Source organism: Bos mutus, chromosome 10, assembly GCF_027580195.1.
Source record: "Bos mutus isolate GX-2022 chromosome 10, NWIPB_WYAK_1.1, whole genome shotgun sequence".
NCBI classification, from domain to species: domain Eukaryota; kingdom Metazoa; phylum Chordata; class Mammalia; order Artiodactyla; family Bovidae; genus Bos; species Bos mutus.
The window spans coordinates 74,061,073-74,078,025 of record NC_091626.1 but is presented as its reverse complement, the minus strand read 5'-3'; the positions used below and the strand labels follow the sequence as shown (position 1 = coordinate 74,078,025).

At 40.2% G+C, this 16,953-nt stretch overlaps 1 protein-coding gene across 2 annotated transcripts in view; it reads right to left on the bottom strand.

Moving 5' to 3' along the window:
* Positions 1-3,141: 3,141 nt before the first annotated feature.
* The window catches only part of RASGRP1 (RAS guanyl releasing protein 1), a 78,880-nt gene continuing 65,068 nt past the window's right edge, over positions 3,142-16,953 (bottom strand). The window contains exons 11-17 of one of the 2 annotated variants that reach the window (XM_070378250.1): positions 15,729-15,833; positions 14,627-14,736; positions 13,688-13,832; positions 12,981-13,017; positions 12,114-12,266; positions 10,932-11,317; positions 3,142-3,276 (exon numbers count right to left, since the gene is read on the bottom strand). In XM_070378250.1, coding sequence (XP_070234351.1) covers positions 3,142-3,276; positions 10,932-11,317; positions 12,114-12,266; positions 12,981-13,017; positions 13,688-13,832; positions 14,627-14,736; positions 15,729-15,833 — 1,071 coding nt within the window. The remainder of the gene's footprint in view (positions 3,277-10,931; positions 11,318-12,113; positions 12,267-12,980; positions 13,018-13,687; positions 13,833-14,626; positions 14,737-15,728; positions 15,834-16,953) is intronic. The other variant, XM_070378251.1, reaches the window with a different exon arrangement.

Below are 16,953 nucleotides of genomic sequence, written 5' to 3'. Positions count from 1 at the left end.
GAAGAACTGACTAATTTGAAAAGACCCTGATGCTGGGAGATTGAAGGCCTGAGGAGAAGGGGACTACAGAAATGGACATGAGTATAAGTAAGCTCTGGGAGTTGGTGATGGACAGGGAAGCCTGGCATGCTATAGTCCATGGGGTCACAAAGAGTTGGACACGACTGAGGGACTCAACTGAACTAAACTGATTGAATGCATTCCACTATGGAATTTGACTAGAATCCATCCCCCTATTCCCCTTCATTGGTCTAGTTAAACAAAAGTTGCCTGGGGATTAAGGAAAAATCATGGCTATCTTTAATTACTCTAAATGATCACTAATCATGAGCACAAATGAATTACTCTGGGTGATCTGTACACTAGATTGAATGATCCTTTACCAATTCCATCCACAGTTTCAAAGTTTATCTTTTCTTGCTAGTTTTCTTAGATAGAACTGTGGATTTAAAGATGAAAGCCATAGAGAAATGACAGCCTCAGACTTGTCTCCTTCAGTGTTAAGTGTTTATAGACAATATTTGGGGATCACTGTCATTATGGAATAAGATGGGAAATGATTGAATATTTCTATATGTTACCACTTCATGTTACATATATAGAAAACGATACTGAGTAATTAGTTGCTTTGCTTTTCCTTTCAGGACAACTGGTTTGGTTAATAGAATTAGGGAGTGGTCTCAGCTGTTGATAATAGTAAAAATTCAGATAAAGCATCTACATGTTTATGAACTAGAAGAAACACAGGACATCTTTGTCGTAGGGATTCTACTGTCTTTTATCATATAAATATTACACAAAGAAAACTTACATTAGGTATCAAAAAAAAACACCTTTACAATCTGTACATGTTTTTTTTCCTTGCAGTTCTTTTACATTATACATCTTTAAACAGAAATTCACAAGTGCCCAGTAAAACAGCAAATCAATTACCAAAGAAAAGAAGTGACACTGTTGTTAATGAAACAAGATTTGGCCTTGTTTTGACGGATAAATATATGCGCAAACTTACTTCAAGTTGATACAAGATAACACAGATTTGTACTGTAGGCTTGACAAAAAAATTTGTTCCAGATTATCTCTGTAGATTCCACTAATCCTATATTGCTCAGAGCAAATAATACTGATTTATACACTATACTTCTTTGGCCCTTGCTGGACTGTAAAGACCTGCGGTGAAACTACTGCTTCCTGTCCATTTCAGTAATAAATTCTGGAAGGCCTGAGAGCTTCTAGCCATGTTAATTAGACTAAGGAGATGGTGACCTTTTGAATTCCTCTAGATTACAAATTATTTACATACACTAACCTGGGCTCTGTATTTTGGATGGCATATATAAGAAGAATGAAAAAAATTCAATTGTGTTTTATAACTCCGCATAAAGAGATTGAGCTATACTGTCTTTGGTTTGTATCAGAGGAAATGAATAAGTCATTTTAAGGATGACTGTAAACTTATTTGTTCGATATAAGGTAAGTAGCAAAGTACTTCCTATACGATTATATACCAAGTTGTGGACCTAAACAGCCCTGCCAAGGGGGTTTCTGAGTTTGGATGTAGAAAAAGGTAAATTCGTGTGTACAGTGATTTTTTAAAACACTGAACACTAAGTGAAAGCTAGTCATTTGCTTTTTCACTAAAGCTCAGTACAAGGGGGTATGCAAATGGGAACTGGTCTTTCATGAAAGGAACTTCTTAAATGGTCTGAATCCTCCCAGGAAACTATACAGCATATATAGTTTGTTTCTGACTAAGACTTGGTGTTGCCAGTTTGGAACTTTTGGTTGTTGAGATTATATTCTTGGCAGTTGGTCAGCTTGTATATGAATTTTAAGTCAGCTCGGCATTAGGCATCCAAGCATGGAAGGAAGAAAATGGCTGTGAAAGTTTTTTAGAGAGTTTGACAGAGAAGTTTGTGAACAGTTGCCCAGATAATTAGTTGAGCCCATTTATCATTAACCTTCATTAATAGAAAACTCACAGGACTCTTGTGATTTTGCCAAACAATACAATTTACATTATAAGTAATTTCTTGTAACAAACTGAACTTTGTGAATTTGTATACATGACCAAAAGTCTAAATCACTTCCACATCTGATGGAGGAAACAGAATTCCAAGCCACATGCATGTCTGATGTTGTATATATAGAATATGTACATATGTACATGCTGTCGGCTATTATAGAAACCTCTCATCCAGTTAGCTTATTTGTAAATAGTATTAATAGTGAAGACAGTACCAGCACAAATTCAGTTCAAAAAAGTTACTTCAAAAAAAATGGCACATGTAAGTTAGACTTTTTTAAAAAAAGCTATAAATTCTTAATTCTATCCATTGTAGATTATGTAAGGGACAAAAATGTTTGTGTTATACTTATTTTAGCCAATTAGCCAGCCATGTATGAGGTGGTAATAGCCACGTTTCCAGGTGCTTAATTTGGCTATTTTATCATGACTGTGAGACTAAAATTGAGTTGACTTGTAATTGGATGATGTCATGTTTAATAGCTCCTTCCTGGCCCCCACCCCCAAATTTATGGCTACATCTCTAGAAGTTGTCTTCTAGGTAGATATCCTTCTTTGTGTAAGAATATAGTGAAGAAGGAGGGGGAAAGGCAAATTGATTAGATCTGAGGTAGTGAAGTGGGAACCAGATTCGTAAAGAATGCTGAAATACAGAGGAGGTGATTTTCCTTTTGGAATGTGGGTATTTTTCCATCATAAGCAAGTTTTGGATGGAACAATGCCTCAGAAAAAGCCAGGGAAGGAAACATGCATTTTCCAGGGATTTTAGGTCTAAGGAAGAAGCAGCTGGACAGGTCATGTAGAAGAAGCTACCTTGTCAGAAAACTATAGTCATGTTTTTACCATGCTTTTGATATTAGTCCCAAGGGGAGAAAAAGTTTGTGGAATGAATGGCAAATATTTTGCATTCTTCAGCTTTCCTCCCTTTGATTCAACTGACTAGAAGAGAAAACCTTACTGCACAGTAAGAATCTTTTAAGTAAAAAAGTAGCTCCTTTTCTTTAAAGTACCCTTTTTAAAGCCAGTCAGTCTAAGGTTCTCCGGGTCTTTGTGTTGAGGTTTAGGAAGTGAGATCTCTGATACACTCTACAGTTTGTGTTTCTTGAGTTTCTGGGCTAAGAACAGTCACCCTGCTCCATTTGAGCCAAGACATGATTGTTTCTTGCAAGTTGGAGGGTTTCTATCTTCTTCTGTGCATATTTCAGTTGGATCTTTAGAGCATTATTATCTGCTTTCAGGGTATTTATTTCCTAAAAGAAAAGGAGAATGAGGTATGTTAATAAAGCAGGAATAAATGGCAGATTAGTAACATCAGGAGTACTACACTTGACTGGCATCTTTTCACTGTAGCTGCGAAACTGTTTTCAAGGTAGTTATTTTGCCCTGAATAAAAACTAAGTTAAATACTTATCAAATGATCATGTGTATCAGTTAGTTTTGTTATATCACATCTTTGTTATATCAAAGATGTGAGTAGCTAGCAGGCAGAATAAACCATTCATGGGCAATAGATGGATAATAAGAAAATCTTTGAATATTGTGTAGCAGACCTAAATGTGGCAGAAAAAGTCTTGGTCAGGTTTGAGGTATGAAAGCAATGACTTTGGAATATACTATGTGATATTACAGTTCACATGGGAGATTACATACATTATCCATATATTACATATTTTCTTCTCCAAATCATTGAAAACTAACAGACTTGATAAAGGTGAGAATTTTATCCCATCCCCTTAAACTGGGATTTAATTATCTAATTTGCAGTGATTTAGTTATAGAGTCAGCCATTGATTTCCAATGTTACAAATAGAAATTCAGTTTTTATATGGCTGAGTAATATTCCATTGTGCATATGGATTGATATATGTATATGCATTTACACACACATCTTTATCAATTCATCTGTTGATGGACACATAGTTTGCTTCCGTATCTTGACTGTTTAATACTGCAGACACTGGGGTGCATGTATCTTTTTGAATTAGTGTTTTCATTTTCTTAGGATATATACCCAGGGGTGGAATTACTAATCAAATGGTAGTTCTTTTTTAGTCTTTTGAGAAATCGCCATAGTGTTTTCCATAGTGGCTATACCGTTTTTCACTCCTACCAACTGTGTGCAAGGATTCCTGATTTCTGCACATCTTCACCAGCACTTGTTACCTTCTTGATCACAGTCATTCTAACAGGTATGAGATGATATCTCATTGTGGTTTTGATTTGCATTTCTCTGATTAGTGACATGGAACATCTTTTCATGTTCCTATCAGCCATTTGTATGTTTTGGGGAAAAAACCTATTTAGTTCTGGTTTTTAGATTTTGTTGTTGGTATTGAGTTGTATGAGTTATTTACATATTTTAAAGAACCCTTTATTGGATATATCATTTGCAAATACCTTCTCCCATTCAGTAGGTTACCTTTTCATTTTATTGATGGTTTCCTTACTGTGAAAAGCTTAGTTAATGTAGTCCCATTTGTTGATGTTTGCTTTTGGTGTCATGTCCAAAAATTCACTGCCAAAGACCAATGAAAAAGAGCTTCTTCCGTACTTTTTTTTCCCTAGCAGTTTCATAGTATCAGGCCTCATGTTTGTCTCTGATCCATTCTGAGTTAATTTTTATGAGAGGTGTAAGATGGGAGTCAAATTTCATTGCTCTGCATGTGCTGATCCAGTTTTCCCAACACCATTTGTGAAGAGACTATCCTTTTTGCCTTGGGTGTGCTCTGGGCTCTCTAGTATTAGTTCACTGCATACACGGGTTTAATTCTGGGCTGCTGTCGGTTCCACTGGTCTATGTGTGTCTTTGTGCCAGTACCGTAGTGTGTTTTACTATGGTAGCTTTGTAGTATATAACTTGAAATGAGGGAGTGTGGTATCTCCAGCTTCTTTCATCAGGACTACTTAGGTTATTCATAGTCTTCTGTTGTTCCATACAAATGGTAGGACTTTTTTTCTATTTCTGTGAAGAATTCCATTGGTATTCTGATTCAATCTGTAGATTGCTTTGGGTAGTATGGGCATTTTAACAGTCCTTTAAAAAAATTATTGACTTTATTTACAATGTTTTGTTAGTTTCTGCTATAAGCAAAGTGATTCTTTTTCATATTCTTTTCCATTATGGTTTGTCACTGGATATTAAATATAATGCTCTGTGCTACACAGTAGGACCTTGTTGTTTATCTATTCTATATGTAACAGTTTACACCTGTTAATACCAAACTTCCATCCCATCCTTCCCCCACCCTCTCCCTTGGCAACCACAGGTCTGTTCTCTTACATTTGTAGGTCTTTTCTGTTTCATGGGTAAATTCATTTAGGTCATATTTTAGACGCCACTGCTGCTGCTAAGTCGCTTCAGTCGTGTCCGACTTTGTGTGACCCCATAGATGGCAGCCCACCAGGCTCCCCCGTCCCTGGGATTCTCCAGGCAAGAACACTGGAGTGGGTTGTCATTGCCTTCTCCAGTGCATAAAAGTGAAAGTGAAGTCGCTGTCATGTCTGATTCTTCGCGACCCCATGGACTGCAGCCTACCAGGCTCCTCGGCCCATGGGATTTTCCAGGCAAGAGTACTGGAATGGGTTGCCATTGCCTTCTCCATTAGATGCCACATGGAAGTGAAATTTTTTTTTTTTGTTTTTCTGACTGACTTCACTTAGCTATGATAATCTCTAGGTCCATCTAAATAGCATTATTTCGTTCTTTTTTACACACACACATATACATACATATATATGCACACATACCACTATATCTGTACCTCATCTTTATCCATTTATCTGTCAGTGGATACTTAGGTTGCTTCCATGTCTTGGCTATTATAAGTAGTGCTGCTGTAAGGTGGTACTTAATTGCAGTTTTGATTTTCATCATGAGAAACGCTGGGCTGTATGAAGCACAAGCTGGAATCAAGATTGCCGGGAGAAATATCAATAACCTCAGATATGCAGATGACACCACCCTTATAGCAGAAAGTGAAGAGGAACTAAAAAGCCTCTTGATGAAAGTGAAAGAGGAGAGTGGAAAAGTTGGCTTAAAGCTCAACATTCAGAAAACTTAGATCATGGCATCTGGTCCCATCACTTCATGGCAAATAGATGGGGGGAAACAGTGACAGACTTTATTTTTGGGGGGCTCCAAAATCACTGCAGATGGTGATTGCAGCCATGAAATTAAAAGACGCTTAATCCTTGGAAGGAAAGTTATGACCAACCTAGATAGCATATTCAAAAGCAGAGACATTACTTTGCCAACAACGGTCTGTCTAGTCAAGGCTATGGTTTTTCCAGTGGTCATGTATGGATGTAAGAGTTGGACTATGAAGAAAGCTGAGTGCCGAAGAATTGATGCTTCTGAACTGTGGTGTTGGAGAAGACTCTTGAGAGTCCCTTGGACTGCAAGGAGATCCAACCAGTCCATCCTAAAGGAGATCAGTCCTGAGTGTTCATTGGAAGGAATGATGCTAAAGCTGGAACTCCAGTAATTTGGCCACCTCATGTGAAGAGCTGACTCACTGAAAAAGACTCTGATGCTGGGAGGGATTGGGAGTAGGAGGAAAAGGGGACGACAGAGGATGAGATGGCTGGATGGCATCACCGAATCAATGGACGTGAGTCTGAGTGAACTCCGGGAGTTGATGATGGACAGGGAGCTGGAATTCATGGGGGTCGCAAAGAGTCGGACACGACTGAGCAACTGAACTGAATAATTGTCTCATGATGATGAGCATCTTTTCGTTTGCCTGTTGGGCATCTGTATGTCTTCCTTGAAAGAATTTAGGTCCTCTGCCAGACATTTCAGCAGTCTTAATTCTTCTATCCATGAACACAGCATGTCTTTCCATTTGTGTCTTAGGTTTCTTTCTGCAAAGTCTTGTAGTTTTCCTTGTATAAATCTTTCATTTCCTTGGTTAAATTTATTACTAAATATTTTGTTTCTGATGCTATTGGGAACAGGGAAGTTTTCTTTTTCAGATGTTTCATCCTTAGTGTGTAGAAACACAACTGATTTCTCTAAGCTGGTTTTGTATCCTGCAGTTTAACTGAAAATGTTAGCTGTGACAGTTTTTTTTTTTGTTTGTTGATGTTTGATCTTTGGGGTTTTTCTATATATGGACTCATCATCTGCAAGTAGTGACACTCTTGCTGTTACTTTTCTGATTTGGATGCTTTTTATTTTCTTGTCTTGTCTAATTGCTTTAGCTAAGACTTTCAGTACCTGAATAAGTGGTGAGAGTGGGCATCTTCGTCTTGTTCTTAATCTTAGTGGAAAAGCTTTGGAATTTTCTCCACTGAGTATAATGTTAGCTGTCAGTTTGTTATATATGGCCCTTATTATGTTGAGGTATATTCCTTTTATTCAGTCTGAGCAGGGTTTTTATCATGAAATAATGTTGTATTCTGTCAAATGTTTTTTTGCATCTGTTGAGATGACCACATGATTTTTCTTTCATTTTACTAATGTGATATAGTACATTTATTGATTTGCATATGTTGAACTGTCTTTGCATCCTAAGAAATAAATCCCATTTTTCATAGTTTATAGTATCTTTTTGATGTGTTCTTAAAAAAATCAGGTTGCTAATAACTTGTTGAGAATTTTTGCATGTATACTTGCCAGTAACATAGGTCTATAGTTTGTGTTTCTTGGTGTCCTTATCTGACTTTGGTATTAGGGTAAAACTACCCTGATGGTTTGAAAGTATTCTGTTTTTTAGAAAGCTTTTAAGAAGGACCAGTGTTAATTCTTTGAGTGTTGGGTAGAATTTGCCAATGAAGCCATCTGATCCTGGGTTTTCTGTGTTGGAAGGATTTTGACTACTGAGTCAATGCCTTTGCTTGTTATTGGTCTGTTTAGATTTCCTATTTTTTCTGGGTTCAGTCTTGGTCATTTCTGGAAATTTATACATTTGTTCTAGGTTATCTAATATGTTGGCATATTCATAAGTTTCTCATGGTTCTATGGATTTGTATAGTAACAGCTGTAATGTTGCCTTTTGTTTTTTTAATTTTACATATTGAGGCTTTCATTTTTTCTTAGTGTGAATAAAGGTTTGGCAGTTTCACCTTTGGTTAGTGGGCCTGAAGTTTTGGTTCATGATGGTGCAACTTTTTTTTTTTTTTAAGGCAACAGTCTTGGTTAAATGATTATTCACAGCTACCAATTTTGTTCACCTTTTTTTGTTTTTTTCTGGTCTCTATTTTTCTTCCTGATAGCAGTGAATCAGCATGGAGTAGGCTAACCAACTCCCTTGGCTTCACAGCCCTCTCTGAGGTCCTATGTAGTACTTTCTGAAGGACAGGTGGGTAGAAATCTACTGGGTGTTCTGGTATAAGATGCACAGTCACTTTTGTTTATGAATGACCAATATGGTTGTAAATAAAAGGGGAGATTTACAAAGGAGTAACACACACTACCATGATGCCAACATCCCTGGGTTTTAAGACTTTGAATCTCGTGTTCTTACCTTGCTTATACTGTACTGATTACCGCCCCCCCCCCAAAATATGTGGGTGATTTGAGATACATGAGTTACTTCTCAACGTAAATTACCTAGATAGCTGTCTATTAGCTACTGTGTAGCACTGAGTACTTGCTATGTGCCAGGTAACTGTTGTTTAGTCATGTTCGACTCTCTTGCAACCCCATGGGACTTCAGCCTGCCAGATTCTTCTTGCCTCAGAAAGCCCACAGACAGAGGAGTGGAGTGGATTGCAATTTCCTTCTCGAAGGGATCTTTCTGACCCCACAGATCAAACCTGCATCTCCTGCATTGGCAGGCAGATTTTCACTGAGCCACCAGGGAAGCCCCAGGTACTGTGTTACATGATGATAGAGGTGGGAATAGTATCAGACTGGCGATTTGAATCTAAGAGGCATTGTATTTTCTGCCGTCCTATGCTGGTTTAGAGGTGTAAACATACTTTTGGCAACCCACTCCAGTATTCTTGCCTAGAGAATCCTGTGGACAGAGGAGCCTGGTGGGCTGCTGTCCATAGGGTCACAGAGTCGGACACGACTGAAGTGACTTAGCAGCAGCAACAGCAGCATACTTACACTATTAGTATGTGCTGTACGTTATTTTAATATTACATATTATTTTAAATACTCTAAGACAAGGATAAAAATAGAGTTTACATGCTCTGGTATTACTGGGTGAGAATTAGTTCTGGACCTAACTCACTTTTCTGAAATCTTTCTACCACTCACTCTTTGCAGCAAGAAGTCGTTGTTGCCAACTACATTATTCCTTTTCATGGGCATGTAAAATGTCAGGATCTGAAGCAAGCTGTAGACAGCATGGACAATGTCTGGCTTTATGTACTTTACAGAGGACCAAACAGGTCACAGACTGTAACAGCAGCAGTAAGAAATAGTTTGGATAAGGAACCCAGATGTTTGTCATCAAGACTGAGATTCTTTCTACACTATCAAGTTCACTTTTCAAAGTTTCTTTCATTGTTCTTAAAGGTTGATTCTGGCTATTTTTACCCCTAGGGAGAGCTCTGGGTAGCCCACATTGTGCCACCATCTGTTTCTTAAAGCATGTCCTAAGTATTTCTGAGTGAGAGTACTTTTCATCTGGAAAATCTGTTATTTTATCAGGTGTGTGCTTCCTAATATTATGTTCTTTGTTCTAGGCACCAAACCGAGAGTTTCACATGCCTCATCTAACTTGTTCCTTTGATTCAGTTCCTGGGGGTCTAGCAGGGAAGGTGCAACACTTGAGGACCAGGCAGGGAGTCCTGAAACCCTATAGGGCAGTTTTACTATGTAGTGTGTAGAATTACGTAAGGAATTCTAGCCAGTTGTATGTTGGTTTTGTGTTTGTACTGATAGGCCTCCAAAAACACATTGCTGACCTTGATGTTCTGGGGGTAAAAAGCAGACAGGCCTTCTTCCCCTTTAATAAGGTGAATGATAATGTTGGAGCTAATGTGTCTTTGCTCTCTCTAAAATAACTAAGTTACCTATCTTTGATAAGAAACTACCGTCCCATGACAAGAGGTCTGTCTAACCAGCTCTCACTCTGAGCTTTGTACTCTACACAAAAAGAAGTACGTTAGTGATGACCCTACAGAATTATTTGGACAATGACCTGCTGCCTCCAGTTGTCCTAGCTCCTACTTTCCTTTCTTTCTTATAACCTTGTCTTTTCTCATGCCTCCATTACGTACATTATAATTAGGACATTATGAGCCTAATAGGAAAAAAAAACTCCTGGTACCACAACTGTTAGCAATTAATGGATTATATTGCTATATGTAATAATCAACTGTGCATTTACCAGCTACTGTTGATTTAGCTCTTCTAATGTATAAACATATAAACCAGTACATCTTAAGTTTTAGAGGAAAGCTCCCTCATTTTACATTAAGGAGGAGGCTTTCTGTGCAGTGAGCTAAATAGTCTCTTTTGATAGCATGATGTTCATCTCCCTTGTTTTAAGAAGATGCCCAGGTAACCTTCATGAAGTACTCCCCCCAGTCCCCTCCCCAAACATAACTGAATAATGTAACAAAGACTTCTAGGGAGGGAATATTTAGGCAACTTGCCTTTAAGTCTAGAAAAAGGGTGTGGTGTCACCACAGTAAAGCTGGTCAGTAGAAACTGGTTTTTCTCAAGGAGCCTGCTGTGAAAAGAGCTTTGGACCTTGGTACCAGCACTTTGAGATTGTACCTTTATGGCAACAGGGAGCCCTGTCTGTCCTGTCCTAGATATGTAATGTGAACCAGGGCCCTCACTGGTTTCTTTGAGACAAAGCAGAATCCTTTTCTTACCTCTTTTCCTTTTCTTCCCCTTTATCTTTCTAATAATCAACCTGATCAGAATCTTCAGTTTACATGTTCTTCCCTGGTTAGCCCCACTTTCTCAGAGTCTGCAAAAAAAGAAAAAGGAAGGTACCTGTTCCAGCTCTTGGTATGTTGGAAGCCTGAGGTGACGGAGCTCCTCCTTTGATTTTATGAAGGATTCTTTGTTCTCCCACTTGACGAAAGCCCGCTTCCTGACCAAGACTGGGCTGGGGCACGGAGATGTAGGGCTGGGCAGTACATACAGAGTATCCTGGGCTGTCTTCCTTGGGGATGACAGCACAAAGTGACTGGAAGGGCCCTCACTGCCAGGCCAAGACAGTGCTTCAGTCTGGGTGGCCATGTGGGCGACAGTCCTCTTCAGCCGAACAGAAATCTTCTGTGAGGATACTCCCATGAGCATGATGGTCCGATCCTTACTCTCCTCACTGTGTTCTGCAGCCTCCCCATTAGGGAATGTGAAAGGTCCTTCCTCAGGTGCTGTAGGAAGAAGACATGTTGGTACTTTAGCTTAGAAAAGCAGGCACTCGAAATTCACACATGAGTATCAAACGAGGCTTTTCTTATTGCTACAGGAGTCCACAGGCCCAAAGTAGACTTACTACTTTTAGGCAGCCAGGTTAGGGGGTGAGGCAGCTGAATTCAGAGGCCTTGCTGGGCAAGCTATGGCTGTTGGTGTCAGGCTTCATCCACCATGAGAAAAGGCCATCCTTAAAGGCTCTTTTCCTGTTGGTTGCTTTCTTTTGCTCCCCAAAAGGCAGAGTGCCTAAGATTTCCATCCCAAGGTTTTTGTATGTCTAGGAATTTGCTCTAAATCACAGAAGGGGGTTTACTGGGCATCACTGTTACCTACTAACTGGTGGTCAGTTTTTTCATTACAAGCAGACCTTGCCTTATAGCACTTCTACATCAGTGTTCATTTGTTGCCCATAGTACACCCATGTTTAACCTACCCATTCTTCTTCCCGGAAGTTCTAGGAAAGCCTCACTACTGGACAAAGCTTGGGGACAGATGGTCTGCGGGTGCAGCCCCTTCCCAGGCTTCAGTCTGAGTCCCCAGACCTTCATGCTGTTCTCTGCCACCTTTCTCCTAAGAACGTCTGCATTGTGTGTGTCAGAACTGTGGTGCCCACAGGTGACAAGGAACTCTTAATAACACAAGGTGCATAATATAGTTTCCATTATGAGTAGGAAGGATAGAGGTAATCTTTGCTTCCCAAAAACTATATTCTTCTGACTTCATTTTCCAGGATGAATGTTCCCAGTGCCTGCTTACCATGGAGCAGATCTTTGGCTCCCAAGGAGCAAAGGTTGGACGTTGGCCCCACAGAGGTGCTGATCTCTGTGGGAGCTGTTGAGTTCTTGGCTCGCTTCTTGCACTCGAACACAACCAGGTCTTTGCATTGTTTGTGGCAGTTCATCCCACAGTCTGTGGACAAGACACCCTGGTCAGGAAGTCCTTCACTTTCTCCTCCAGCGTCTCAAAGCCACACCTGTGCACTGTTCTTGTCACATATGCCTTTCCTAAGTTTTGGAGCTAGGGCATCTAACATTTCTAATGAACTTAGCATTCTTCTTACTGGGTCAACCCTGGATCTCAGTCTTGTCACAGCCCTTATCATGAGTTTGAGAATCAGAAGTGGCATCCTGTTATCTTGGGAGGAAGAAGGGGTGTCTTTTTTGGTCATCCTGCACATACTGCCCACTCTAATGAGACCTCTAGAGGCTCCCAGCTCTTAGGTCTTAATCTTTCTTCCTTTCAGTTAAATGTCTTTGCTCCTTTACTCTTGAACTTTTCTAGTCACAAGGACAACCATGGTAAAAGGAAAGCTGACAAGGGCCTTTGGTAATCACTTCTCTTCTGTTTCAAAAGTGATTCTGTGCCTGTCTTTGGGGACCCATGACCACATGAGAACATGATCTAGCAGTCACCCCAATTTCCAGGGCAACCCAGGCAAAGAGAGGATCTTGTAACAGAGGCTGCATAACTTGTCACCTAGGGATTCCTCTCTTTGTGGTGGCAGTCACTCTCAGGGGTGCTCTAGGGAAGCCAGTTAGGGGATGAGGCTGTGAGTCAAACATGCCTTACAGGAGAGCCCCTAGGACCAGGGAAGACAACACGCTGGACAAAGCTGAGCCTTACCTTTACACCGATACCCTTGTTTGATCACTCCCCAGAGCTGTGAGACAAAGAGGAGATGGTTAGAATGTGCTGCATGTCCATGATCTTACCTGGTATGAACCTAGACACTGAGATCCATTCTTTTATTTTTCTGCATTCTTCTCTGCCTCAGGTGGGAGGGAAACCTCATTTATCTCTCATGTGTCTTTGTCCCTCCTGGTCTTAAACTGAAAACAGGAAAAGTTTGTGCCAATCAGAGTTAAGTGTTCAAAAAGCTTATACTACAGTGGATTTATGACTCAACGTCTACAGTGGATAGATCACAGGACAAATAGGATTCTTGAGACTCCAAACTAAAGGGCAAGAATATAGAATCCTGGGGTCAGGGATGGGGCAGCTATCCAGGTGACTTCTTTTGAAGGGGGAAGGATGTCTCATATTTCTATTTTCTAACATCTAAAAAAGTATAGCCTCAATTCAACATTTCCTCACCATTTTATTTGAGGCCGCACCTACCAGAGGGAAAAATAAGTCAGGAAGAAATGGGAAAAGATGAGTGAAAAGTAAAACCCATGCATTTAAGGACAAGGTTACCACAGGTGTTTCCTTAGACTCTAGGCTGGGACAATTTGATAAAATGTATGTGAGGGCTGTGCCTGGTTAATCTCTTAAACTATCTCATACTCCTCCCCAAGTTCAACCCTGAAGCACTCTTAAGAACAACTCACAAATCCAGCACAGTTGTCACAGAAAGTAGGTTTCAGGTAGGTGGTCTCTTGGAAGTTGTGAGGAAAACCCAGGCCCAACTTGGAGTAGATGGAGCTGGCCCTCATGAAGTAGGCCGTGATCTCGTCTCTGCTGATGAGGCCTTCCCTGCCAGCAAATGAGAGATGATGTGTGAGTGGAGTTGGGTCACAAGACTCCTTCTAGCCTTAGAAACTCACTCTCTTTGTATCCTTGAGGGGTAGAGGGGTAGTACAGTATGTATTACCTGACAGTTACTTCCAACAGCCCTCCTCTTAATAAGGATGAGTAGGTTGCATGTAATAATTAGGTAAGATGACACTACTTATCTCTGCAGTTACTCTTTGGCTAAACCAAAGAGTAGGTTTGGTTCTCCTAACTAATTTAACCACTATCCATTAAGACTTCAAAAAGAAGTGATGGAAATGTGGGTATAGGGAGACAAATACCTTATGCTGTAGCTTCTGGCTTTAGACAGTATATCTACATAGCTGGAACCCACCAATCAAACTTTTGGTTTCACACAGAGAACCACCAACATAGAACTTACATAATCTTGAGAAAAGTAAATATGCAAAATATTAATAAATATTAGTTTCTCATGATCTGTAAGGAAAGCAAGAAGAGATTTAAACTTTTTCTTAACTTTTTTTTTTTTTGAGTTGGCTGTTCCTAAACCGGCAGTTACGGAATCCTCAACTCAGGCATTTCAAAAAAGCATGCATTTTCTCCTGGTCCATTGTGGTCCAAACTGAAGCCAGACAGGCATTTGCTTCATGATGGCTCTCTTAGATCCAAAATTCATTCAGTGACCACAGTAGCATATGTAAACATATGAGTTTACAGATTCTTCCAGCAGAACCTCCATGAGGCATTCTCATCACCAGACTCATAACCACATATTCCCATGCACCAACTCTCACCTGTCTTTATCCATCACACAGAAGGAAAATGGAAAACTTGCAGCAATCTTTTCAAATTCTTCCTGGGAAATGTATCCATCCTGGTCATGATCATAGTTCTTGAAGACAGACTGTGAAAAAAGTTATTTCTTTGGTGATTACCAAGGGAGAAATCACGCATACCCAAATGACCAAGGGGCTGGAACACCTGTAAAAAGCCTCTCCTCAGTCCTAAGTGACAGGAACAAGGAAACCTGCTCCTTAAGATGCCGCAGAGACTCAGCGGGTCACATCCCAGTCTCTGCAGTCACCAGCATCTGGAGGGTGGCTGCTGCTGCTGCTAAGTCGCTTCAGTCGTGTCCTACTCTGTGCGACCCTATAGATGGCGGCCCACCAGGCTCCCCCGTCCCTGGGATTCTCCAGGCAAGAACACTGGAGTGGGTTGCCATTTCCTCCTCCAATGCATGAAAGTGAAAACTGAAAGTGAAGTTGCTCAGTCGAGGGTAGCTAGGTGCTTTCAGTTCCATTAGCATGTCCATAGGCCGCTCCCCACCCCCCCGGCTCACTGTGCCCATAGTGCCCCTCACTGAGGGACGTCCCCTCCCTCCACTCTGCCGTTCCTCCACTCCACAGCTCAGGCTGCAGTGTAGCTTCTACTAGGAGCCTAGTCCAAAGTGCTCCCGTCATTTGCTGGCTTGTACTTTTGTTACACTGGAAATAGTCCACAGGATAAATACAGAAATATGAAGGCATGTAGCACAGTGAATTGAATCAAGTAGTGCCAAACTTTTTAGATTCTCCTTATCACCTTTAACTTAAAGCTTTTCTAACCCCTCTCTGCCTGCAAATCAACTCACAGCCTTTAAGTGTATGCTGTCTTGCTAGGCTTTTAAGAGGTACACTTCCGTCCATGAGGCCCAAGTGTGTTGGCAAAATGTAACTTCTGAACTGTTTGCAGCCACAATGTGAGAAGTGGTTCCCCGTGCTCAGGAAGGAAAGTTCAAATTTCTTACCCTTTCTGTTTCTACTGCTGTACTCCCCTAGCCAACCCCCTTTCCCCCGCCCCGAACTAAACCAGGCAGTACCTTGCTTTTTGCCTGCATGGAAACACAGCTGTACTTACATCCACCATCCTCTGGACGTGTTTGCTTATGGTCTTTGGATCAGGCTTGGGAGATACTCCAGAGGCCCAGTCCACTACTACTGGTGGCTTTGAAGGTGTTAGTGGCTAAAATGAAATATTTAGAGAAATCCCAATAACTATAATGCAGTCTTATAACCTACAGCTCTTTGTTTTCCCATTACCTGGTAGTTGCATCTATGGATAACCGTCAACTACACAGTGGCAGGGAGCAGAGGGCCCACATGTAATCGTAATCTAGAACAGTTCTCTCTCCATTAAACTTTTTGTTGAAGCTACTGACAGAGTAAAGCAGTAGTTCATTTAGATTTCCTCCCTGTAAAGCAACTAGAGAAAGAATAAAAAAATAAAATTGATAAACCTCTAACCTTTAGCCAGACTCATCAAGGAAAAAAGAAGAGAGGGCTCAAATCAATAAAGTTAGAAATGGAAAAGGAGAAGTTACAGCTAACACCATAGAAATACAAAGGATGATAAGAGACTACTACTACAAACAACTATATGTCAATTAAACTACCTAAAAGAAATAGACAAATTCTTCGATACAATCTTCCAAGACTGAACTAGGAAGAAATAGGAAATATGAGCAGACCAATCACAAGTAGTAAAACTGAAATGGTGATGTAAAAAACTTCCAACAGACAAAAGTCCAGGACCAGATGTCTTCACAGGTGAATTCTATCAAAAATTTAGAAAAGAGGTAACACCTATCCTTCTGAGGCTCTTCCCAAAAAATTATAGAGAAAGGTAGACTCCCAAGCTCAATCTATGAGGCCACCATCGCCCTGATACCAAAACCAAACAGAGATACCACACACACACATAAATATTACAGGTTCATATCGAATACAGAAGCAAAAATCCTAGATGAAATACTGAGTTGGCCAAAAAGTTCATTTCCTTAACATTTTACGGAAAAACACAAACTTTTTGGCCAACCCAATACTAGCAAACCAGATCCAACGATGTATTAAAAAGGATCATACAGCATGATCAAGTAGGATTTATAGCAGCAATACAAAGATTCTTAAGTATCCACAAATCACTCAATGTGATACATCACATTAACAAACTGAAGAATAAAAACCATATGATCATCTCAATAGATGCAGAAAAGGCTTTCAATAAAATTCAACACCCATTTCTCATAGTGGGCGTAGGGACTTACCTCAACATAATAAAGGTTATATATGACAAATGCATAGCT